The sequence below is a fragment of the Python bivittatus genome, unplaced genomic scaffold (assembly GCF_059951505.1).
Source record: "Python bivittatus isolate LINGU-HERP-01145 unplaced genomic scaffold, Pbiv_v1 ctg000200_np1212, whole genome shotgun sequence".
NCBI classification, from domain to species: domain Eukaryota; kingdom Metazoa; phylum Chordata; class Lepidosauria; order Squamata; family Pythonidae; genus Python; species Python bivittatus.
Genome location: NW_028277040.1, coordinates 3,346,589 through 3,373,631, shown reverse-complemented (window position 1 = coordinate 3,373,631; position 27,043 = coordinate 3,346,589). Strand labels below are relative to the sequence as shown.

The following is a 27,043-nucleotide window of genomic DNA, read 5'->3' as shown; positions in this document are numbered from 1 at the left end:
AGTGGGATGGATAGGTACATATATTGGTGTGTATGAATGCGGCAATGGCAAGCCACTTTGGTATTTCTGCCAAGAAAACTACACAGCTATGTCCATGTGGTTATCAAAAATTGAGTTTGACTTGGGGGATTCTTTACTTATATACTTCATCTTTAATTTACACAGCACAATTGTATTCTGACCATTTGTAGATTAATTTCCTTCCTTGAAAGGGCTATTATATTCTATACATATATTTGACATTTACAGAGAACATAAAACAAGGTATTTGTCCAAAACAGCTTTAATTGAATGAACCTTAGCAACAAGCAGACTATAGTACGTTCCAAAGGCTTCAAATTAATTATCCACATAAACAATGCTTATACTTTACCTGAAAGTCAAAGGAACAAGATATTTGTATCACGCAGATGATATTCAGTGTACTGAATGTTGCTGTCTGAAAGTTAGGATGAATATCCAGGTAACAGTGTATTTTTTTTTTAACTCCATACTGATAAGTATTGCAACCTCTAAGTCATTTATGCCAAGAAACTACAGAACTGTCTCTTTTCATAATTCATTTGGAAGTGCAAAGCAGTCAGCTACCTATCTCATTTAATTATGTACATTACGGTACTTGCACAGCAAGATCAGCTAGGTGCTAATCTAAGTATGTGAGAAGAGTCGTTTCAACCTTTTTTAAAGCTGAAGTATGGTTGATATTTTACCGTAACTCAAGATAATACCAGGCTACTGGTAAATTCTGAGTGATGGGTAGCTATTTACAAAAAGATTTCAGTCTGGTCCTATGCTATAGAGAATCCACATTTGTTTCAATCTGTTACACATTATGAAAAATGCAACAGTAAATATATCCAGATGTACTCAATTCCTGTTGAATGTGTGCTATAGACAGCTTTAAAGCATTCATTGAAGATATGGATATTTATCCAAGGGTTATAAGCTTAATGACAGGTTGCTGATAAACAATAATACATTTGTTTTAACAACAAATGTGCACAGAAATCAGAAAGATATATGTTTCAGAAAGGGCTTTGCTAAATTCTTGTGCTAGCCATGGCCTTTGCAGTCTCTTGGAGAAATCTTTCTTCCAGATAGTAATTTTAAGATCTGTCCTATAGCTACTAAAAAAAAGCAAGGCAAAATAATTGAGTTCCAAATATATTATCCTTTTTATCTTTGAAAAACATTACTCAAGTTGCAACCCCTTCAGTAAAACTGACAAAACTGTATTCTGTGAATCTAGAATGCTTAGGAAAAAAGCTAATAGCTTTTAAAAGTAGATCAGACACAGAAAATAACGTAAAACATTAATACTCCTCCCCTTAAGGTTTGAATTTACTAGCCAAGAAATGAGACAACAGCCTACTTAATCTGCCTTTTCCAAAGAACTGAAGTGCAATCAACTTCCTGTCAGTATTTCATACTGGCTGAGAAGGAATTTATAGTTCAAAAGCTGGGAATTTGGCTTTGGTTGGTATCAGCAGATCAGCAAGAAAATATATTGTTCCAGCCATTCCTGAAAAAAAAAAAAAACAGGCAATCAATACACTTAAACAGAAGCATAAATACAATAAACAGCTTCCATCTGAATGCCTCTCAGATGCATAGCCTTTAATTCCCAGAAGTGTCAGCAAACAGTCATGGTGGCTAAGGAATTCTGGGAACTTAAGTTCAGACATCTGCAGGGCACCTTGATTGGGAGAAGACTGTTTTAGAGCAGCAGACATCATGTATTCTGCAACGATTTACTTATGGCAACAGTGAAATAGCAAGTGTCTAGAACTAATCATAGTCACATAAAATTTCTGAGTGAAGATAGAACTGCGTAATGAAAGCAATGTTGCACAGTGACTGTTAGATGCAAGTGTGCAATAGGACATTTCTATACATTTAATTTCAAGTCTGCCATGAACTAGCCAAAAGACCTTATGGAAGGCCACTTATCTCTCAGCATCTGCAACACTAGGATAATGGAAAATATGTCAAGTACAGGTAGTCCTCAACTTATGACCACAATTGAGACCAGAACTTCTGTTGCTAAGCGATGCAGTTGTTGAGTCGCACCTGATTTTATGATCTTTTTTGCTGTGGTTGTTAAGCGAATCGGGCTTCCCCCATTGACTTTGCTTGTCAGAAGCCCCCTGGGAAGGTTGCAAATGGTGATCACGTGACCCCAGGATGCTGCAACCATCGCAAATACATGCCAGTTGCCAAGCACCCGAATTTTGATCACATGACCATGGGGACGCTGCAACAGCCATAAGTGCAAAGACCGGTCATCACTTTTTTCAGTGCCATTGTAAGTTCGAACAGTCGTTAAACAAATGGCTGTAAGTCAAGGACAACCTGTATTATGTAAGTGTTGGTGCTAGTTATAATGTAGTATAATCAGATGATTCCAATATGATATAGAAGAGGAACAGATAAGTCCATAAAATATTTTTTTAATTACCAAGGGCAAAAGGGTGTGTGGCTGGAATTTGAGGGCCTTTTAATTATTGTTTTATAATAAATTAAAAATAATATATAAATACAATTATTTTATTTTTTGGCAGTTTGATTTTGGGCTCCTCAAATGATTTCCCTTTCTGCTTCAGTTTGTCATGGATAAGCACAAAGTAGCCACTGAACTCATTGTAGTAAGGCCAGAGATCCCCCTCCTGGAAGCAAAGACAACCCATCTGTCTGCTCTAACAGCAGCTTCACTTAACCAAGGCTCTTCTAGATGTGTTGGGATGACTATATACTAGCATTCTCAACCAATAAATAATCCTTACACATCTGGAGGGTAACAGATGCAGGAAGCTGCATATAGTAGAATACAGAAACATAATATTCAGCTGCAAATAATTTGACCTGGCCCACATGTATGCTTATGCAGAACTTTGAGGTTAAGAGACCATATTTTAATTATCCATTACATTCACAGTTGAAAACATTAAGATACTGAAGAGTGAACAAACAGAGTGACTATTACCTTCAAAAAGGGAAAAAGGAGTGTCTGGTGTCCGACATCCATGTTGCCCATAACTTAAACACCATTCTGCAAACTAAAAAACACATTATGCTTTTATCTAGTATAAATAATTTTTCACAGAGATAATTTCTTACAGTCTGCATTAGTTCAATTCACAGGATGTCTCAAGATATGCTAATACTAAATAATCAATCCTGGACATAGAGAATATTTAAGATTCTAGATTCTAAGAATATTTAATATTCTACCTGCTGCTAACTGTATATTTGCAGGTGTTTTGTAAATATTTTTTAAGCTCCTTTTGCAAACATTTTAACAATCACAGTTTAACTTGGGAAAAGTAAAAAGTGATTGGTAAAAAAAATTAGGCCAGGCTTGGGAGAGAAGAACCACCCGTTTTGGGCATATCAAGACCTTCTGGGCCAAAAAGCTGAGTAGAAGCATACACATGGGACAGGAAAACTTAGGGATAAAATAGTTCAGTCTTGGGGTATGCAGATCAGACAGGAAGGGATTCTTCACATTTAGGCTCCTAACCCTCATTGTTCTAGAGCAGTGTTTTTCAAACTTGGCAACTTTAAGATGTGTGGACTTTAACTCCCAGAATTCTCTAGCTAGCATGCTGGCTGGGGAATTCTGGAGTTGAAGTCCACATATCTTAAGAGTTGCTAAGGTTGAGAATCACTGTGCTAGAGGGTCTCATATCCTCCAAAGCAGCTTTTTTAAGATGGAAGGGGCTGTATAGAAAAGGGGAACTGGTAAAAGTCACCCTTCTCTCCTTCCACAAAGGAATGGAATACTGACAACCAATTTCAGCCGCCACCACCACCACACTTCAAAGCCTGTGACTGTATAAGGGGAAAAAAAGAAAAACAGGTAATCTCACTTTAAGCTCTGTGGTTAATAGGGGAATGATAGATTAACAGAAGTGCCTTCTGTGTAAGAAATTTGCAATATGTATCTCAACAACTTTCCAATGGTTAACCGTGTTCTGCCAAATTTGCAAAAATTTTTTAAAAAGGATAGTAGTTCAGAACTCAGCTGAACCTCAAGCAGCTTGCAACCTCTCTTTCCAACAGCTTCAGGGCTCTTTTAAAATCCAAATAAATAAAATAAAATTAGAATAAGAGAGACGATTCCATTAGTTCCCATTTTCCAGCTTTTTCGGGCAGATAATGTCATGTGTGTTGCGCAAACTAATCATCTACATTTCATCTGTTAGGTGAACTTTTCTGCAGGCCAAGCTAGTTTGGGGAACTTATGAGACAAACCTGAAGAGAACATCTTGTCCCATTTAAGCAGGCGCTCACCTTGCAAGCTCTGTAGAGATGTTTCATGTCTTGAGTAAGATTATACAGTGCCAGGAAGGCATATGCGTTGCCTGCAGTACCATGGCACAGCCCATATCCTTTCTTCAGCAGACCCCACTGCCATATCACATCGGCGCATTTCAAGGCATCACTGAAATACTTCTGTTCACCAAACACCTGAGGAAACAAGCTGCATTTTGTTCTCTCCTTTATTACTGGCAGCTTCTTGCATCATCCAAGGATGAAACAGGAAAGGCTCAGCATACTTTTTCTAATTAGTGGCCACTCACTCTCTCTTGGACAGGAACAGAAAGATTTTGTCCTTTTCCTTGAAAAGATCTTTTGAGTGATAAATGGAAGGAATGTCACTACCAGCTGTCACTATTAGACAACTGTAAGATCAAAAAAATGCACAGCAGGGACATTGAATTTCCATTTTAGTTGGGGCAGAAATATTAAACATTCTGACAGGAAGGGATAAAACCATGCTAGGTTGTCAAACTGTTACTACCTACCTTATATGCCTGAAGGAGCATGTAGATAACACCAGGTGCACCGTGGCACCAATGGACCAGCAAGTCTCTGTGGTCTCCGATGCAGGGGGGATAATTGCCAGAGACAAACTTTAACTGGCAGACATAATCCACGCTTGGCTTGACCATGTTATGCAATTTTGCTTGACTCACTCCAAGACCAGGCTGATAAGAAAAATAGGCATGCTCTTAAATCAGCCATAAGATGCTGCTTCATCTGGGTTTAAGCATGGCTTTAAAAATATAAAGGATGCTACTGTCCCTTACATTGTCAGACTCTGGAGAACTGTAAAACATTCCAAACATTAAAGAAACTGAATGTTTTTATTAAAAGTATTTATGCCCAAGTTCTTAATCCCTAATAACAAATAAAGCAGCAGCCTTAAATTACTTGGTATATTAAAAAGCAGTATCATAATTCAGAAGAGTACTATCAGCTCATATTAAAAGCAGAAGAAAAAGGCATCATCATCATCATCATCATCATCATCATCATCATCATCATCATCATCATCATCATCTACCAATTTTCTGAAGAAGCCGGCAGAAGGGGAGACTGGTGAATCAAAGCAAGGTACTGTGATCATGATGGCCTTTTTATTTTCTCAAGGTTTTTAATCTAAAAAAGTCTCAATTAAACTACTGAGTTTAGTTTACTGGTCTCATGTTTTACGTACTGCTATTTAAAACTCTAAAATACCTTCATTACACTTTTGGCTATGGTTGTAAAAATCACTGGACTCTCTTTTATGTGCAGGATATAAATTTCCATGGAAAAAGGACATTTGCCCTCTACTATTAGACATGCAAGCTCACATGCTCTTCTTTTACAACTTGTGCCACATTAATGGTGATGAGGTCTCTGGCCATACCGAAGCCATATATGAGTGGCTGGCTACACACTTCTCAATGGACTTTTTCCATATGGCAGGATGCCTCTCACCTGCATGAGGTAGTAATAAATCCCTGCTAGGCCATGGGCTGCTCCTACATAATACTCCTGGTACCATTCATACATGAGTGGGCTCTTAGCTGTGAAGTTCCGCTTTTTGGCCAGATTCTCACCAGATGCCATAGCTGCCTCAGAGACCTGCAGGAAGAATCAGAAGTAACAATGGCTGTTCTTAAGGCTGTGCTTCAAAATTTTACAGCTGGCATAAAGAAAATGGAAAAAGTGTGACAACAATTTTAGGAATTTTTTTACAATAGGATGGACTTGAGCTCTTTAAATATCCTAGTATCCCTCCATCAAACTTGCTAAGAACCCGCCTCACAGGAGTTTCATAGATAAAGTGATTAAGTGATATGCATCTCCAATCAGTTCACAGCCAAGTGGTATTTGAATAAACATTTTTTTTTAACTTACAACTATCATGCTAGTCTGTTTTCATATGAACAGTATCATACCTTTAATAAATGAGAGAACTTAGTGTGGGGGCCAACAATATTTCTAAGCACCAAAAAAAAAAAAAAAAAAAAAGACAAACCTTGGGACCTTTCCAAATCTCTTAAGATTTTGGCAATTATACTCCTCAAATCTCATGGAATTTGGCAATCATGTGAGATTTGGGGATCTAATGAGATTTTGGCCATTTTGTTTTTTAAAGGGGATTAGCAGACATTAGAACATTGCATTATTAACCACTGAAGGAGTTTCCAAATATTTGGGTAGCTCAGGATGCAATCAATCAATCAATCAATCAATCAATAGACAGAGTACCTGTTGGATATGATTTTGAGGGATCTTTTCCTCTCCAAAATGTTTGTTCACAAACAGCAAAGCAGATAAGTACCCCATACGTCCATATAGCATTTCATCGGGGACTCGTGGATCAGATTTGGGCAGATGCAACAAGCTTGAAAAACAAAAAGATCTATTAGACTTTCACTGTCAGGGAAAGTTCCCCCATCCCCAATTTGACAATGCTTCTAAGCATTTTTAAATTGTGTTTTATTTTATTTTACTACGTTGTAGCTGCCCAGAGCTATTCAGAGTTGGGCGGTGCCTAAATTAAATTAAATTAAATTACAATCAATAACGTTATTTCATCCTAAGTTACAAGGTAACAAAAGAAACAAAATAACCGCTCCAACATAATGCTCTTTTCAACTTATTCCAGGCCCTTAAAGAAAGTTGCATATCCCCCTCACCTATTCACAACTTCTGTTACTAGGAAGAAGGTAACTTAACTTCTGTTCAGCATGTTGCAGTAAAATATATTGAGGAAGTACAGACCTAACTAAAATAAGGAAGGAAGGAAGGAAGGAAGGAAGGAAGGAAGGAAGGAAGGAAGGAAGGAAGGAAGGAAGGAAGGAAGGAAGGAAGGAAGGAAGGAAGGAAGGAAGGAAGGAAGGAAGGAAGGAAAGAAAGAAAGAAAGAAAGAAAGAAAGAAAGAAAGAAAGAAAGAAAGAAAGAAAGAAAGAAAGAAAGAAAGAAAGAGAAAATGACAGGCTGTGTTATTTGTTTTGTGACAGACACCTTGCTGCAAGAGTACACTGAAGAAAGTGATAAAAACAATTCAACGGAGTAAAAGAGAGGTGAGCAAAAAGTCTTGGTGCTTTGCAAGAATTTCTGATTCACAAGCAGCAGTAAAGCGGTACTGTTAAACCTTCACATTAAATTATGCACCCAAAATAAAAAAGCTTGAATTAACTAGGAGTGAATTTTCACATGGAAAAACTGTGACTTTCAGTTTAGCTTTAGAATTGAAAGCAAACTTCTGGGTTCAGATTACTTTAAATCTGAGAGTACTTCTTTTGCACCGGAGAACTGGTTGAAAAACAAAGTAAAATCCTACAAGTCTGGATAACATCTACACCTACATATGTTAAACATGCTTTATGTATGCTGTCATAAGTAGTTTGTATTACAGATTTCTAAAATGTAAAGCAAATACGATACTTTAGTTTATAAAAAAAAAAAAGACCATGTTGGTTTCTTACTTTGAATCAAGTAGAAATGCATTAATATCATACCTATGTAATATTGCACTGGTGTGCATTTAAAAGATTTCCATTAGGAATTTAGAAAAATTTTATGTTGCTAAAAATTCAAATATAAAGATGCTTGACAGCTGATTATATATGGAATAAAACTGTGAACAACTAGCAAAAGAAAGAATGAGAAAATAAAAATAATGCAGAGCTTTCAGATCTCCCCACTGGCATCTCCAACAAGGGAAATACAAATTGTATTTTGTAGTGTATACAAACACCTTTCAGTAATAAAATAAACTCCAGGGAGACTAATATAAAATATTAGGCTTCAAAAAGAAATACCAGAAGATACAGAAGGGAGGGAGGGAGGGAGGTCTTTTGGATGATCTTGGGCGAGGGCGGGATGGAGGTTGTGCATCCATCCTTGCCTTACTTGAGCTCTCAGCGGCTTTTGATACCATCGACCATGGTATCCTTCTGGATCGGCTCAGAGGATTGGGGGTGGGCGGCACTGTGTTGTGCTGGTTCACCTCCTTCCTCCAGGGCTGATTACAGTCGGTGGTGGTTGGAGAGGAGAGATCCTGCCCTCGGGCCCCTGTTATGTGGGGTGCCACAGGGTTCGGTGCTCTCCCCCTATTTAACATCTACATGAGGCCGCTGGGTGAGCTCATCCGTCCCCATGGGGTGAAGTATCATCAGTATGCTGATGATACTCTATGGTACATCTCCACCCCTAGCAAATTAAGCAATGCTGTGAATGTCTTATCCCAGTGCCTGGAGCTATGAGGGTCTGCATGGGGAACAACAGGCTTCAACTGAACCCTGGCAAGACTGAGTGGCTGTGGGTTCTGGGGCCTTTTGGTGCTAGAGTTATGCCATCTTTGGTACTGAATGGGATTGCACTGCCCCAGACAGACCCTGTGTGCAATCTGGGGGTCTTCCTGGACTCACGACTCCTGCTGAAAGAGCAGGTAGCAGTCGTGGCTAGGAGGGCTTTTGCACAGCTTCATGTTGTGCACCAGTTGCGCCCATTTCTAGATCAGAGGGACCTAATCACTGTCACTCATGCCCTGGTCACCTCCCATCTGGATTTCTGTAATGCGCACTACATGGGGCTGCCCCTGAAGAGTATCTGGAAGCTTCAACTGGTGCAAAATGCAGCGGCGCGGGGAGTTATGTGTGCCCCTAGGGTGGTACACATTATACCTCTGCTTCACGAGCTCCACTGGCTGCCAGTTTGCTTCCAGGTCAATTCACGGTGCTGATTTTGATCTTTAAAGCCCTTCAAGGCATGGGGCCAGGTTATCTGAGGAACCGCCTCTCCCCATTTACATCTGCCCATCCCATCAGATCTGGCAGGGAAGGCATGCTGCGGATCCCATCTGCTAGAGAATTACACTTGGCGGGTCCCAGGAGGCGGGCCTTCTCTGCTGTGGCGCCTGCCTTGTGGAATCTCCTCCCGCCAGAAGTGAGATTAGCTCCATCCCTCTTAACATTCCGCAAGTCCCTCAAGACCTGGCTATGTGATCAGGCCTGGGGGTCCTGGGGGACCGGGGAGATTTTACGATGGCTCCCTTATTAATTTTATCCCCTCCTGTTTTGTGTGTTTTACTGTTTTTTATATGTAGTAGTTTTTATGTACTTATTTTTTTAATTGTACGCCACCCAGAGTCACCTTGTGTGAAATGGGAGGCTATATAAATATGATAGATAGACAGACAGACAGACAGATGGGAGGGAGGGAGGGAGGTGGGCGGGCGGGCCGGCCAAGCAGCTGGGCAGGCAGGCAGGCAAAAGAGAAGCATTAAAAATAAAAATGCTTATTTGGATTATAAAATAAAAGGATTATGTGCAACATCATGTAACACTTTACGGTGCTCTGGTTAGTGCCAGAACTAGAGCAACTGGTAACATTTACAGTATATCATGCACATACTAGTGAGGCTTCAGGAGATGGATGGTTGAAAACTTACGCATGCTGCGAACACAGAGAGAACTGGGCATACTTTGATTAGAAAATTCAAGACTAAAATGAAAACATTGCTATCTTTAATATGCAAACATCTCTTTTTAGTTGGTGGGAGATAACATCAAATTAATGCTAAAGGTATCATATATCAAGTGGAAATTAGCAAAAAGATATCAATACAAAACAGATCCAAAATTGTCATTCAAGTTTTTTTTCACCTCAGTTTTTAAGGAAATATTTGGTATGTTAGTCAAGGTAGAGTCCTTGTGAAAACTCATCCTTCAAGGACAATTATTTTACAATATCAGTGCTTTCTTCCAATAATACCGTTAGAGGGCAGTATGTGATTAGACTGAATTCTCATTCTGAGAACAGGAGTTAAGTGTGGAAGAAACCAAAGAAAAAATTCCCAAATGAAACAAAGAGTAGAACTGTGTTTATATGAATACTGTTCTGATGGAGAATGTGTGCCTGTCTCCAATCCTGCTTATAACAAGCCAGTCATGTGAGAATATGCAAGCTGCCATATGAACCTCTGGCTAATGTTATGATATCAAAACCTGATAAACTAAATAGACTTCCAGAATTTGAGACAATAGAGAAGGAGGATAAGCTGGAATGCCTGTCTTTTAAAATGAAAATACACACACACACACACACACACGCAACAGGGAGTACTCTAATTTTCCTGGATAACAATAGTACAGGAAATATAAATGTAACTATATAAAAATAACATACAATATGCTTTCTGTATAGAAATAAACTTAAAATAGCATCAGGATTTCTTTATAGATATAAAACAAATCCTATTTATGGTTGGTACGATCCATAAAGTGTACATACAGCCATTTTCATACCAATGACTTTTATACAAACCCAAATAAAATGAAGGTGCACTATGTATCAGCTGTACCTCAGATCCCAGTCAAAATATCACTGTTCATATACCATTGCTTTAAACAATAGACACTTGAATATTTTAGCAGAATATAAACAGGAAATACAAATTTAGCTGAAAAACACTCAGCAGTGAAACTTTAGATTCAGATTATTTAAGGAAGACCTATGCAATTTACCAATATTTTCCCTATTTAGTCTGTCAAAATTATTGATTTTAAAAATGAATGTACACCCCTTCCTAAATATTACAATTTAGTTAAGAATGGCAACCTCATTCACCAATCTATTATGGCTGAAATAATGGGTGCTGCACACCGAAGAGCAACCTTCTGGTGGAAATGGCTTTTCCCCCCAGAAGTAAAGCAATTTGTATCATGGCAAGTTTAAGGTGTCACTGAGCATATACGCAAATATTTTAAGACATTACCGAGCAATGCAGTCTCCTGCTTGCTTGTCATTGTGTAGCTTATGATACACAACTGCAGCCACTGCCAAAGGTCCAGCATCACCACATAAGAAAGTGATCGATCGCTTTGTCAAGCAACTAAGACTCTTCTGTATATACTCCTGAGCCACCTGAAGATAGGATGGGTCTCCATATACCTCATGTAGATGAAAATATAGCAAAGCAATGCCTGAAAAGAGAGTTAGAAAAGGTAGAATATTACCAAAATTACTTTTTGATAGTGCATATCTTGATGCTAATAATAATTTCATTTCATTAATTATTCTATAATTAAAAATTATACTGCCTATTAAGACAAAGTCTTTTCAATTGTGCAGTAATACAAAACAGAAAATCATGTAATTACTAACATTTCTATGACAATGTTTACAATCCCAAATCTTAAAATCTATCTGAAAATAGGGAAATACATTAAAGTGATATTAAATGTACTGTTTGCAGTCTAACAGTAAATATCCACTGTCATATATTGGAAAGATACTTTCCAGGTAATTTGGTGGTAATACTCTTAGAGATGATCTTATTGACAAGAGCTTATACTTAAGGCATTTTCCCCCTGCATCTCAGATTCTGGTGCCATTAATAGACATCACTTTTAAACTTGCAATGTTAACCTTTAACACGCTGGGCAACTTTGTCATATCACATTTCTAAGTCCAGTCACCACCTGTAGAATGACCTAGTTCCCAGGACTGGAAATTCAGGGATATTAAGATCAGTACTGTTAACAAGAGCTAGAGTAGTATAATGAAAAAAAACAAACCTTGAACTATGAATAACACAGATCTGGAAAAAGAATTAGGAATGTAACTGTGCGCCAACTGGGAAAATAACAATAAAATGACTTCAGGCAGAAAAAAGGAGTTGCTTTTTTAATTAAAAAGAAATGCATATCCAAGTTTAACAATATCAAAAAGATCATTATTCAGCATTTTTAAATTTGAGTCAGTGAGAGTTTGAATGTTTGATGCATAACACAAGATATGTCAAAAACTGATGCCATTGTTTTACTATTCTTACATGTCCAATATCATGATTTAGTTGTGTCAATTAATTTCAGAGGCCAAAATAGATCTGCATTCATATCCAAATTCTGACAAAGACTTAGAGGCTTTGGAATAATGTCCTTCTTTCAGTGTAGCTAGAAATGGAATGATAACCCCCTACTGGAAAAACACTGACAGAATCAAGAATGATCAGCAGGAAATATGAATTATAAACCCATCAAGTCATAAAATATCAAAGGTCAAAAAAAGAGACAGTGATTTACTGAAAGAGGGTATGAGATAATAGGGATTGTTCCTAGTAAAGAAGGAGAGATGGTAAATGCATTAAGTACAAATGGAAGCATTATTAATGTGAGTCTGAAGTCTTCAAGGAAACAGTATGCATTCTAGAGGCATCTTCAAAGAATAAGTACTGTAAGAATGAGTGACCTACAGCAGTTCTAGATTTTTCATTTTCTCAATTTATAGTGCACTTTCAAACTCATTAACCATTGCTAAGTGGATGCAGGCCTCTGTATTTAAGCTTAAATTAATACATCCAGTATCTGCAATTTCAGAATAGCAAAGAGAAAAAATAAAAAATAAAAGGAAAGAAGAACAGCTTTCGGAATTACTTTCTCCTGTTCATGGGATACTTTTAAATTTAGATGATTTTCTCATTTTGCCTAGGTAATCTCCAAAGCGTCATACCATACTCAATTCAATTATGCATGTATATTAACAACAAATCTCCATTTCCTGCTGAAGTTAATAACCTTGTCCACTCTCTAGGCAGTTTCTGTATTAGTATTATCAATGAAGACAGCAGAAAGGTATTTTATCATAAGTCTCATCTGCAGTGCTGTGTTCCTGAAACTATTTTTAAGAAGAAAAAGTCTTATTCTGGACATCACCATATTTCTACGAGCTAATTAAGTCACAGCCCAGTACCAAAATCTTAATAGCAGGATGGAAAAGCCATGTTTCCATATTTCAATTTGCATGACACAGGCTTTGCAGACTTTTGGGTCAGATGTCATTTTTGGTTGAAGTTTGCAGATGAAATAAAAATTGGCCTCACATAGAAAACCAGGTAAGGAAAATGTATTATACAGACCTGTGGGAATGACTAATATTCCAATACTCAAAAACTAGCACCATCCTTTTTCTGAGTCTGAAAGTAAAAACTGTTGACCTTTTCTTTCAAAATCATAAGAATTAAAACTTTTTAATTTTTAAAGAATTGGTGGGGCTTTTATGATTCTGCAGAAGGTACCAAATGTTGCAGGAAGATTAAACAATTATGGTTACAGTCAAATGTTACAATCATTATTGTAACTGCCTCTGATAGTGCTGACATGGCACTATGCATTTCTTTCATAATCCCACCAATCTTATCTGTAAAAGTTTGTTTTTTTTCTTAAGTGGCTAATTTCTCTTGAATTGATATAGTACAATGTAGCAGTTTGGCCTGCCCCCCCCATGCCCCCCCCCATGCCCCCCCATAACTGGTTCACAAAAGAACCTTTTTTCTATGCACTTGTTTACAGAGAGCTTAAAACAAATGCAGAAAGCACAAGATATATATACAAAATATATAAACTTATATATTTTGCCAAAAGTAAAGAGCAACTGATAAAAATATCCACTTAAAACACAGAAGATACAAACAGGAATTGCCACCTATGAATTTTGGAGTTGGCAATATAGAGGAAACCACTTTATATGTAGATATTTAGATTTCTACCCTGAAGCATATATTCAATTTGCTGGTTTTAGATAAAAAGCAGAGATAGAAACTGATCACAATTTAGTTCAAGGCTCAGTTTAGAAAACAGATAACTCTACAAAAACTGTAACTGGAACTTAAGTTTCAGACATCTTACTGACTCTATTTTTCTAATAGGAAACCTTCAAGAATTGTAATTAAAAAGGGGGGGGGAATACAATTTGCAGAGGTAGTAAATGCTTCTGAAAGGATAATGTTTTTTTTTTTAAATCTGAGGTTTTTTGAAACCAAAATTCTTTTTCTAAAATGTTGGACTTAACAAAATAATGCTTGACGACATAGTTGCAGAAAGGTGGGGGAGGAACAACCACAGTTAACAATAAAGAGGCCAGGTAATTACTGTATCAAGGTAAAACCTGGCTGATCTGCACAGACCACGTTCCAGCTTTTTCTGCCTGTTGGCAGAGAGCTTTCTATTCATTTAAAATTCTCTCTCTATAGAACTACAGCATGGCACGTCTTTAGGCTCTTATTGATACTACAATAAGTACATTTAACAAAGCTTCCTGCTTGGTCAGTTAAAAGGCTGAGGGAAACAGATAGTAAGCAAAGCCCCCTATTGCTGACTCTGCAACTCCTCTTAGCATCTAGCATAGGGGTAAAACTTTCAAAAGGAAAGAGCCATGCATATGATTTCAAGAGTGGAGGGCAACAGAGGAGGACTACAAAGTAGGTAAGGCCACATCACCTCTGGGCAGGGCAAGATTTGGGGAAAAGCTTATGGGAAGTTTGTTGCTTTAAAAAAACAACAACTATGATATGGTTTGTTTAAGGCTTACACTACAGTTCTCATCAGTCTCCGATCTCAAAATGGAGGGAAACAGCACTGTTCATTTTCAGCATTCATAATCAGAGGACATTTCAAGGGCTGAAAAATAAAAGTCTACAACCTATGATGAGGAAGAAAGAGCCCCTTTTTAACATGCAGGATACAATGGGACTAAGGACATCAACGGATGGGTGAGAAATACTTTGCCCTTCAGGGAATCTTTGAAGTTAATGGAGAATACTGTGGCTTTTCTTCAAAGGGCGGTTCTACGCGTTTTCCGCAGTTTTAACAAAGAAAGTGGTAAAGATGCCTACTGCTTGGCAGCAACAATATGGAAGGAAACATAAAGTTAAAGTTGCTGTTAAACCTCAGTCCCAGCATACATCTAAATGTTTTGATGGCATCAGCCTCCACAGCAGATGAACTGTGAATGAAAGAGTTGGGGAATGTTTATTAGCAATCAAATCATAGCCAATTGATTTCAGATTGCCAGGAAATTATCTACATGAGAAGATACTCAACAAGCCTTTCCTACAGAGGCAATTAAGGAGGAACGCTGTTACCTTGGCCCAATTAATTTCTTGTAACCTGAACACTGAATAAATTAGTAAATCCAGAATCTTGGAAGGGACCGGTTACAATAAAATGACGGAGAATATGTCCTATGGTAACAACACATTCCATTTCATTGTAAATGGACAAAGAAAAATCCATGAGCAGAGAATAAAGAGACAGAAGCATTGAGACAATTCTGCCCCTAACACAAATGGTTTAAGATTTTGTATGTCATGTAGCTAAAAACAAGTACTGTAACAAATTCCTCCATTTCACCAGCTGTATTCAAGAAACTCAAACACTGCCTTCAAAAAAACCCCCAACACAATCTATGTATAAATGTAGATTTTTGTTATTTGCATAAACTTCTCCAATCCACTTTAAACTAAACATTATGGCTTATTGATTAGCTATATGAATTGATTAAAAGCCCTGTGATTGATTAAAAAGAGAATGTGCCCCTTCCTAATGATCTGAACAGACATTATTAAAAACTGATTTTCAACAGAAGTACTTGCAGATGCTTTCCCCCCTCTCTCTACAGCAGTGTTGTCCAAACTTGGCCACTTTAAGATAAGTGGACTTCAACTCCCAGAATTCCCCAGCCAGCATGGCTGACTCATCTTAGTCCACTCATCTTAAAGTGGCCAAGTTTGGACAACACTGCTCTACAGGTTTATTTACAATGAAAATTTATACAGAAGTATTGGCTATGATTTCTTTAATTAAGCAGTAGTCAAAATTCATGTTTTATTAGCACCAAAAGATGAGTACAGAATTAAAGGCCTTTGAAACAAGTCATAGATTGTTTCAAGGTACTACACATGGGCACATGTGAGTGTCAGAATCCAAAATCATATTTTGGCATTCTCTGCAATATAAAGTTTCCCAGGATATCCTCTCTCCCCAACAGGCTACTAAAGGAATCTGTACTGCTAGTAAGAATGTGGGCCCCACTTCTGACTGAAACTATGCAAGGGGGTGAATGAAGTTTAAACTTCAGTCCTTGCTCACTTGGTTTGCAAAATTTTCCCACCTCAACCAAGATTTTTAGAAAAAAGAAGGAAAAAAATTAACTGACAGCATAGAGATTTCAATTTTGGTTGGCATCTATAAAATTAATGTCATCTTTAATATATTTAAGTCTTTGCCTCAGCTGATACTTAAAATGTAATGTTTCATTCCTGTGTTAATCATTTAAGGAGAGTGTATCCTGAGGGAAGAATGTAGCATAGAAGTTATTTTGCACACTCAGTTTAAAGGCCTAGGGAAGTTTCATCCAATGGAAGCATATCCCAGAAATTTACTTTGCATACATGCATACATGTTGCATACTTTGCATATTGCATACATGTTGGCCCTTTATGTTCCTTAATGGTCTAAGGCAGTGCTTCTCAACCTTGGCAACTTTTAAGATATGTGGACTTCAACTCCCAGAATTCCCCAGCCAGCAAGTTGGTCTAAGGAAGTGCCCATGCCACCAGTAAACTGAAACCAAAGTTGTGCCACCAACAGAGCAAGAGATCTGAGAATGTTGTCTGAGAAGAAGACATGAAGAGAAGGACAGCAATCTAAGAGAGAAAGAACTTAATGTACTGATCTGATTTACACATTGTTATAAAGTGGGGCATTTTGGTTTTGGCTTACTATGCTATTTTGTATTTGTATGGCCATGCATCTATCTGAGAAACTCTGGGTGGTGAACAAACAAGAACAAAGAGTTACATTAAAACAAAGATTGACTAAAACAGCATCAAGGCTCAGTAAAAACACAAACCATTAGACACATACATCCATGCTGGAGCTCCCAACTGCTTCCTGCTTCCAATACTTGGGGGAAAAGCCTGGTCTTCATGGCTTTGTGAAAGGCCAGTAGAATAGGGACTATCTGTATTTCAGGGGATAGGCTGTTCCAAAGAGCAGGCACCATGACAGAGAAGGCATGCTTCCAGGGACCTGTTAGATGGCATTATTTTACTGATGCTACCCAAAGCATGCCCACTCTACCAGAACTGGTGGGGCAGGAGAGAGACGGTCCCACAAGTAACCTGGTCCCATGCCATACAGGGCTTTAATGGTGACAGCCAGCACCTTGAATTGCACCCGGAAGCCTACTAGCCAGTGCAGCTTGCATAGCTCTCACATGAATCAAGCCATGGGATTGTGTAAAGTATAGTACAGTATAGTATTAGTGTTTCTAAAACTCAAACCCGCAATAGTTTTTTAATCATGATTGAATGTGATGTGCAAACACAGTCATATTATATTTCAGAAGAACAGTGAGAAACTGGCTTATCGACAAACAAAGCCTCACCACAGTCAGCTGGATTAGAATTCCAGTATGACAGCATAGAGAAATCTCAGGTAAGACAGAAAGGATGGCAGTCCCCCTGTGTCTGAATTATACCTATTCTACAAAAAACAGGAGTTGTCCAGCTGATATTGCATTCTCTATCACGGTGCCTGCCCTTTCAAACAGCATCCCCCTGAGATTTTGATGGCCCTGACTTTCCTGGCCTTTTGCAAGGCACTAAAGACCAGCCTCTTCCCCTGAAAAATGGGACTGGATACTGGGTGAACCTATTCTGATATGGTGAATGTTTGCTCTGTTCTAGGTGCTGCTTGTCCGTGAAATGCTGTTTTTAATTATGGGGTTTATTTTATTGATTGCTAAGTGCCTCGAATCATGTCTTGAACTGGTGGCCATATAAATCTAATAAATAAATTTTGGCTGCAACAACAAAAAGAGAAAAAACTGTTTATTTCTTTCTCCAAAGAATTACTACCACATTCAGGAATACTTTGGAAGTTCAGGAGGAGGTATCAGCCCTGAAAAAAGGGATAGCTTACAAATCCCTTGATAAAATAACATTTGCAGGGTTCTCAAAGCCTTTCCTTCTTCAAGACATACTAAATTCCAGCAGCAATAACAAGACCATGCGTCCTCCAGCCATTCTTTAGAGTTTAAAACATGCTTTGTGAACACTTCACATTCCCATTTTGCAGCTCTCCCATCCTACCTGCCCATCCAGTATAACAAGTACAGTCCCTGGGGTCTGCAGATTTCAGGCCTCTTTCCATCTGTTGGAGAAGCTCCTTGATCTTATTGTTCAGGTGCTGAGTGAATTCAGGAGTGAGCTGTAGATGTTAATAAAAACACAGTGGTTATGTCTCAGCAGACACACTATCAGTTATCAAGATGTGACAAACTACGTACTTCAAAATGCTCTGTACTTTTAAAAGAGTATCACCCTCTTAGAAATCTAAAGGAAATAAACAGCTGCCATGCTGGCAACAGTCATTTTAAAAGGGAAAGAAGAATCCAAATTCATTTTTACAGAAAACCCTACTACTTCAGCCACACTTTCTTCCAAGTAACTATAATTAAGAATTGAGCTTTAAATATTTAAAACTGTGTTTCTCTCCCCTGGTGATACATTGGCTATCCATGCCTATTACCTTGAGGTTATAGCAGTGCTGTACTCTCCCCTGAGGGGACCTTGAAGGCTACTCAAATTTTTAAGAGTAGATTCTGCTAGATGATTGCCATTAGACAAAGAGGACAGAAATAGCATATTACAATATTACTTGGGAGTCTGTGCTGACTCACCACAATTCTACTGCATGGAAAGCTTTTGTACAGGGCACTATAGATTAACCCACATTTGCTGTGGTAAGCATAAAAAGCTTGAAGGAGAGATGTCCATTTCTTAATACAGTCAAGTATACATCAAGGCTCTAAGTCTAACAACCCCTTTGAGGTTTGAAACTTTGTGAACACAGCATGATATAGAAATACAGAATGTAAAGATTAGAAGGGAAATGGAGATCATAAGCAAGTCTACTACTACAGCATCCCTGACAAATGGAGATCCACCGTTTAAAGACCTCCAGCAAAAGAGAGCCCAAGGTTGTCTGTTCCATTGTTGAACAGCTGTGGCCATCAAGAAAAATGGCCTCATATAGAACCAAATTACATTTCCTTGTAATCCCATTGTTTCTTGACCTGTACTCTGCAACAACCTTGAAGACTTCTGCCATTCTTCTATATGACAGCCCTTTAGATACTTAAATCACCTATTTTGTCTCCCCACAGAATTTTATTCTAAATATTCCTAACTCCTCCAAACACTCCTTATAAGTTTTCTCTCCCAGGCTCCTCGTCGCCATGGTTGATTTCCTCTGTATTGGCTTTAGTTTGTCAATATCCTTCCTAAAATGTCATTCTCAGAACTGGATACAGTCTAACCAATACAGAATACAGAGAAATGATTTTTCTTTGAAAGTCTACTTCTGTTGATGCAGCCTAGGATTGCATTTATTTATACTTGCATCCCACTGTTGGCTCATATACAGCTTGTGATGCATCAAGATAGCCAGATCTTTTTTGCATGTCCTACTGCCCAGCATTTCCGTGTAACTTTGAAATTTCCTAACCAAATATAGGACTTCGCATTTATCCCTGCTGAAATGTATTTATGTGGTTTCTACACATTGTCAAAATCCTCCTGAATCCTGCTGCTGTCCACTAAGGCGTTTGCCACCTCCCTCTTATGTTTGCTGCATATTTGGTAATCATATTTTCTAACCCTCACCCAAGTAATGTATGAATATGTTGAACAGCCAGGGCTAGAACAGAGCCCTACAGTACATCACTTGACACTTCCAGCTGGGCACCAAGTCATTGACATACAGTTGTGTGAAAAAGAAAGTACACCCTCTTTGAGTTCTATGGTTTTACGTATCAGGACATAATAAAAATCATCTGGTCCTTGGCAGTTCTCAAAAGTAGGTAAATACAACCTCAGATGAACAATGACGACATGGTGTAATATGTCATGTGTTGTTGTTCATCTGAGGTTGTATTTACCTACTTTTGAGAACTGCTAAGGACCAGATGATTTTTATTACATCCTGATACGTAAAACCATAGAACTCAAAGAAGGTGTACTTTCTTTTTCACACGACTGTACACTCATTATGGGCAATTGTTCAAGCTGTTCTGTCTCCATTTACGGGTAACATAGTCCAGTCTACATTTTGTCATCTTTTCTACCAAAATATCTTGGGAGCTTGGGCTTCTGATGTAACTTTGGTATATACTGAATCACACTAACACAGTTCATGTTGAAAGGAGCCCTTAAAGATTAAAGATTAAGCAGGCCTGTACTAGATAGTTGGAGGCATCCATATTTATTCTTCCCCTGCTCATTTTGCCTTGTTAAACACATGGAGCTTGAGGAGGAACTACTTTTGATATTCTAAGCGCCATACTGGAAAGCCAAGCCTTCTCTGCTTTGCTTGAAACATTACTCCTTCCTGCTGTACACCCAAACCATCTGATTTATGTTCATTTGTGGTTCTGGGACCACACTGGGTGAAAAGTACTTGAAACTCACTACCCCAACTCCTGAAACACATCCCTTTTATTATTTAGATGGATATAAAGAAATATAGCTACCCCATGACAAGGAGAACTTTAGTTATGAATTATGTAAACATAGAAAGAAGCCCAACTATGTCAAAACGTGCTAGGCTGCTTTACATTCCTGTTGACTAAAGCAGGCATCAACAGATTTTTATTTTTTCTGTGATTTTGTCAAGTTGAATTGATTATTCTATCATAAAATTGGTTAATTCCCCTATAGAAACATTTCAGAAAATAAATAACAAGCCCCATAATGAATTTGAGAGCAGGAAATAAATGAATTAACAGGCCCTAGTGAGACTTCTTCACCATTCTGGATTTGGCCTTTAATTTGTTCCTAATGAAGTACTTCTAAATCTTTTTCAGGTAGATTGTATAACAGTGCCAAAGACAAAGGTATAGTGTTGGCAATTAGATGTCCTTGTAATGGGTTTGCTGGGGCACCACTGTATCCCATACTCATTAGGCACCTGAGCTAAGATTTCCAAAGATTGCTAGACTACAGTTATATCTTAGATGACCTCCAGAGTGTACAGCCTCACAATACTAGATGACCTAGCCACTGTCAGCTATTACAGGTAAAAGAAATGCTGTACTGTGTTGAGTCTGAATGGGGCTCAGATACATGCATACTATAGTCAAACTCAGCTAGTATGGATTCAAAATAATTTTTGATTGAAATATAAATACAGGTAGCCTTAATTTAGCAACTGCCTTGTTTAGTGACCACAGTTACAACGGTGATGAAAAATTAACTTTGCAGCCAATCCTCACATTTTCAACCTTCGCAGGCCTGTAAAGCAAAGGAAAGGTTTCACCTAGCAACTGCTTCGCTTAACAACTAAGTTGCCGGTCCCAGTTGTGGTCACTAAACAAAGACTATCTGTAAACAGCTGAAAACAAATGCAACACAACAGATACATGTGTTTGTATTAGTTATTTATTTATCATGAAGCAGAATACATTTTTCATAAAATGTAAGTATATAAAAGCATGATAAAGTACAACAGTTGGAACCATTTAATCCTCAAATATACGAATCCTATATAATAACCAACATCCATACAAAGAAGACTTGGGTAAGGATTCATCTCTAGGAAGCATCTGACAGGGCCTAGCAATTAATGCCAAAGGGCAATCTACAGAGTGTGACACCAACAGAAAGGACTCTTCTCTTGAACACTGTGATTCTTTGGAAAGGAAGGGTAATACGCCAGAGAGTCTTCTCCCAAATTAGTTAGGCCTTTATATGTCAATAACACGATCCTGATCCTGACTTAATAGCTAATACACAGCCAGCGATGTTGCTTCAGTACTGCTATCATAACTTCATAGCTAGATGTCTCACTCAGCATGCTTAAATATAATTTATTGGTCCTCTTGATACTCTTCCAGCTAAATTGCCTAACATTTTTTATTATTTGAGAGATTTGGCAAATGCAGTGCTGTTATAACACACCTGGATTTTTACACTCATATTTGTGGATAGCACACCACATATATCTCTACAGTATTCTAACCACTTTATATTCTAGCCAAAAATCTTATTGTGAAAGTGTAGATTATCTTCTGAAATGCTAAAGTTGTTGCTGAGTATTCTGCCTAAGGGTACTGACAGAGTAACTACAGTTCAGAGTTCCTGGCTTGCCTAGGAATATGCTCATGCCACGCCTTTCTCCAAAAATGTCAGTTGTATTCAGTGAGCAGAAGCTGTAAAACATGTTCTAATCTGAGTTTCATAATCAAGAGACAATCTCAATATTTAGGAGGCTTCCTTAAATGGGGTTTGAAGGAATTCATTGGGGAAATGCCACAGCTTTCAATCCTTCCATGCTTTCCATGTACATATGTAGGGGAGTGAATCTTCTGTTTCTTCATAATGTCACAAGGGATGCACATAAGAATTCCAGTATCCTGCTCCCAATCAATTTAATATAATTAAAGTAATTCTGTCTGTACCCCTCAACTGGCATGACATATCAATGTTGCTAAGTCAATGAGCACCCATTTTTTTAAACTCTGCTTTTTTTCCTGATTCCCACCACCAATCATTAAAGAATAATGTATTTCCTTGAACTGTATTTCTGCACTACAGCATGCAACACTAAGATTTACCTTCATTTATCCAAAATGTATTTAAACTTAACCCATATTATTACGGGGGTGGAGTAAGCTTCCTTAAAATCTAAGAAATCCCACCTGCCATTTCCTGAACATTGCACCCCCTCCCTTGTACAAACACCCTCAAGATTCTGTACAGGGGTGGGCATTATATAAATAAGAACCATATAATGCTGATATACAGATAGTTTTGAAAGGACAGATAATGGATTTCCATTTTTAACCAGAAGCTGTAAGAAGCACCTAGGAATATTTTTAAGCACTTCTTTTTGACAGTCTCCGTCCTTGAATTCAAAGTAAGATTAACGAGCTAGAATCAGGCAAACGATGTTTAAAGAGGGTCATGCTCATTGTACAGCTTACTGCCGCTAGGCGGTATTAAGAGAAAACAAACAAACGCATTCTTCTTCCCTCGCGCTGTCACCAAACCACCCCCTGAATTCAAGGAAAGAACCGTTTAAAAGGAGCAGCAAGAAGACGCCAAAATCCAAGCACTCACCCTCCCTGAAGAATCAAAGTATGCTGTGGCCAAGGATTTGTCATAGTCTGCAAAGCGATTCGGGAAAGCCCTCTCAGCCATGGTGGCAACAGGCCTGCCAGGGAGAGAGAAAGGGAGAGCCACTCACTCATGACCCACCCACAGACTTCCCCTGCCTCGATCCCAAGCCGCCACGGGCACTGCGGAGCAGAGGAGACGCGTGCTGCTGCACCCCGTGCTAACTACCGCACCCCCCACCCGCAGCGGCAGCGGTTACTCCACCTTGCAGAGGACGAAAAAGGGGCGGCGGACACGCCTCACGCTGCGCTCAAACCCAAACGGGAGCACGAGCCTTCCTTCAACTTCCGGTCGACGCCGGCCAATCGGGGCCTCGGGCCCCTGCTCTACGCCGCCGGCTTCTTAAAGGGGCCGGCACCCTTTTAACTTGACGCCCCCCGCGAGCTGATTGGGCGATGGACCCTTCTGCTCCTCTCCGCGCGACCGGGGCAGGGACCCTTGGGGCGGAGCGTGACGGGCCCCGGACCCTGCCCACGCCACTGTATTGGGAAGAACGCCTCCCTAGCGGGACTTTTTCGATTCGGACTGAAAGCCTGCGATTCCTTCCCCTGCATCCCCTACCCCGACTCCAGGTCACGACGCTGCAAACTTCCTGGGAGATACGAAGCCCAGGGTTTTTTCCTACGGTTCGAGCGTCGTGCAGACTGGCCGACGCGAATCATATGAATTTTCCGACTGGGCGTTCATTAAAGTGCAAACGCTAATATTGTGTGTTACTGTGTTTTAATTTTTTGCATTTGTTTTTGTTTACTTTTCATATTGTTAGCCGCCCAGAGACCTGTATTTGAGATGGGCAGCCATATAAATCCATTAAATAAATATGATTCAAATAGTCAAATAGTTAAAGGAAGAGAATTTAAGTAGCTTACCTATACTGTAGATTCACATCATGCTAAGCGTTGATTTGTTACCAAAACTAAAAAATTACTGAAAATGGATTCATTTTGCACAACATGCTGAACAAAATCAAACGGGATTAGCATTTGATTCAGTTCCACCTTTATCACAACATATTATTCCATACAAATCTCTAAAACAATTTCATGTATTCCCTCACCTCAATTTCACCCCAGACCATTTCATCTTTTATTTTTAATTCTGTTCACTCTTTAAATGCTCTTCATTAAGCCTTTTTCACTCATTTCCAAAGCATTAAAAAAAAATTCTCTGCATTTCTCTGCTCTCCTTGACTACATGATTTGCAGTCATCTTTTTCACTGTACATACATTATGCTGTACTTTTTCTCATCATTCTCTATTTTTGTGGCAGTCATTCCCTGACATGCATTTTTTCCTCATTCTAGCCTATTTCACTTCATCATTTCTACCAAACATCTTTTTCCATGCATACTGTTAGAGTAAATCTATACACGTTTACAACATTCTATAACATACAGTAATTATTTTCACTCTGTTCCAAGCAGGTTCCACATTCTGTTTTCTTGTTTCCATTTTTCATTCTGTTTCACCACAACACGGGTCTGAGTTTGGTGCCGAAGCCAAAAGACATCCAAACACGAGGTGCAGAATAAAGAGTTGCTTTTATTAAGGTACCAGAACAAAAGGACTCCAGCCTGTAAGGTGGCAGGAGTCTCGAGTACAATTTGGTCACAATCTTTATACTTTCCAAATTCCCTCCCAACTCTTCATTGGTTAGGTACTATGGAGTCCACAACCTATCAGGTACGCCAAATACAACTTCCGTTTGTCCCGCCTTAGTTTACATCTCCCACTACCCTACTCTAAAAGCCCCTTGACCTTATTTACAGTTATCCATATTTGGGCTTCTATCTACGTGTCATTTTAAAGGCTATCGTGTCCCTGCAGGCTCCGGTTAAACGGACAGCATCCTGTCGTAAGTATCTACATTCTTCTCCTTTCCATATGGTGCAAGCTGCTTTAAGCCTATACAGTATCTAAATTTCACACATCCTGTTTTCCAGGTCGTGGGCCCTCTTGCAAGCGTTCCAGCATGTTATCTCCCCCCCCCCTTATCAGCTGCCCCAACAGTGGGTGGTCAGGCTCATTCCTCTTCAAACTGATGTTGATATGGCCTTAGCTCCACATAGGAACCTGGGCGGAGATTAACCTCCTTCTTCTGACCCTTCAATTCATTCTGTTGGGAGAGTATCTTCTAATATATTTTCATACAGAAGTCATACTTTCTCTTCCTGCAGTCATTTTACTTTTAGTCTCATTTTTTTCATTTCTTTCCCTTTTTTCAAATTCATTTCCTCTCATACACTCCTGACACTACCAAATAATGGTTTGTCTCACATTCATATCACTCTTGCACAGTTCACTAATTTTCTCAGTCATTAATTTCCCAATAAACAATCGTATCAATCATGCTTTTTGATACTTGCATTTTTCACATGCACTTATGAACATTTGAAAGAAACATGTTCAAGAAGCAGTTAACATTTCTATTCTTTCTCAGAACGGCCTAATCACTTTTTCTGAACGTTCTGATCTTATTCCCACCCATTCATGTTCCCTGACAGAATAATTGTTTCCACTGGACTACATTCATTCACAATACTGCATACTTTTCCAAAACAGGGTTCTTCCATTATCATCATTCACTGGAGTGTAATTTTTATAACTTATTCCAAAAACCATGGTTAAATAAACCACAGTTTAGCGTGATAATCAACTGGTGTGAGCCTGTATTGTGGTTAAGGTGTTGGACTAGAATCAGGAGGACCAAAGTTTATGCCTACCCTCAAACTATGAATACTAACCTACTTCACAAGATCGTTATGGAGATAAAATGGAAGGAGAGGCCTATGTAAGCTACCTTGAACATCATCATCATCATCATCACCCTCACCTTCCTCCTCCTCCTCCTCCTCCTCCTCCTCCTATTTTGAAGTTAGAATTATCATTATTGGTGTTCTATTCCTACAGTATGTTAGAGTGCAGGTATGTTAAATAATCATTTTTTCCTGTAATAACATGAAACAGGTTCTTGTTTGAGCCTGTAAAATAAGCATACATCACATTGAAGATAAATTCTTAGGTAAGCCCAACTTTTGAATGTGAGAGGTGTTTTAGCTATCTTGTTTCCGTTTATGTGTAAGCTTGAGTGAGCTTTTGAGATAATCATTCCCCATATTAAAAATAAGAAAATACTATTCCCCAAATTACTAATATATTGCAGACGTCCGCTGTGTGCGTACTACATTTTTATAGAAAAGAACCCATCCTCATTCTGGCCTATGGTTTTAGACATGAACACATGTGAATTCATATGTTCATGCACAGAGGGTTGCAACAGACTACAAGGCCAGGGGTACATTTGACTGGCTCAAATATGGGCTTAGCTACAGATAAATGACTGGTTTAGTTGCTATAATCTATGAGTTTATTATGCTGTATTATTGTTGTGCAATTTTGTTGTATTGTTCTGATCATTTATCAAATAAATCATAAGTAATAAAAGGCTGGTGTACACTAGCACTAGTACCAAGAATTGTTAATATTTTTTTCAAGCTCTTTGATATCATTGGCTGTTATCACACTATGGCAGCTCATTCCAAAGATTAATGGAAACAGTGAAATCAGTGAGAAATATAATTTGAAAATGTATTTTGAAAATAACCAGCACACATTTTTTCCCTTCCTTGCAGCTGGCAACATAAAGGAGAGCAGGTAAAAACATGATTTCTCATATGGCAAGTTACTCTGAGCTCAGAAAAACCACAGGGACAGGCCAAGTCTGGCAAAGTGGGTGTA

At 38.6% G+C, this 27,043-nt stretch overlaps 1 protein-coding gene across 2 annotated transcripts; it reads right to left on the bottom strand.

Annotated features, from left to right (window-relative positions):
• Positions 1-265: 265 nt before the first annotated feature.
• Positions 266-23,609, bottom strand: LANCL1 (LanC like glutathione S-transferase 1). Of its 2 annotated transcripts, XM_007421665.4 has the most exons (10): positions 23,510-23,609; positions 23,249-23,342; positions 18,221-18,338; positions 11,063-11,270; positions 6,547-6,682; positions 5,770-5,916; positions 4,809-4,991; positions 4,294-4,470; positions 2,984-3,056; positions 266-1,522 (listed from the first exon to the last, which is right to left on the bottom strand). In XM_007421665.4, exons 2-10 carry the CDS (start codon positions 23,327-23,329, stop codon positions 1,446-1,448), a joined length of 1,200 nt encoding a protein of 399 aa, XP_007421727.2. In that variant the 5' UTR covers positions 23,330-23,342; positions 23,510-23,609; the 3' UTR covers positions 266-1,445. The 2 variants fall into 2 exon arrangements, with proteins under 2 accessions (XP_007421727.2, XP_007421726.2); XM_007421664.4 differs by lacking the exon at positions 23,510-23,609 and having other exon boundaries at positions 23,249-23,501.
• Positions 23,610-27,043: the final 3,434 nt, after the last annotated feature.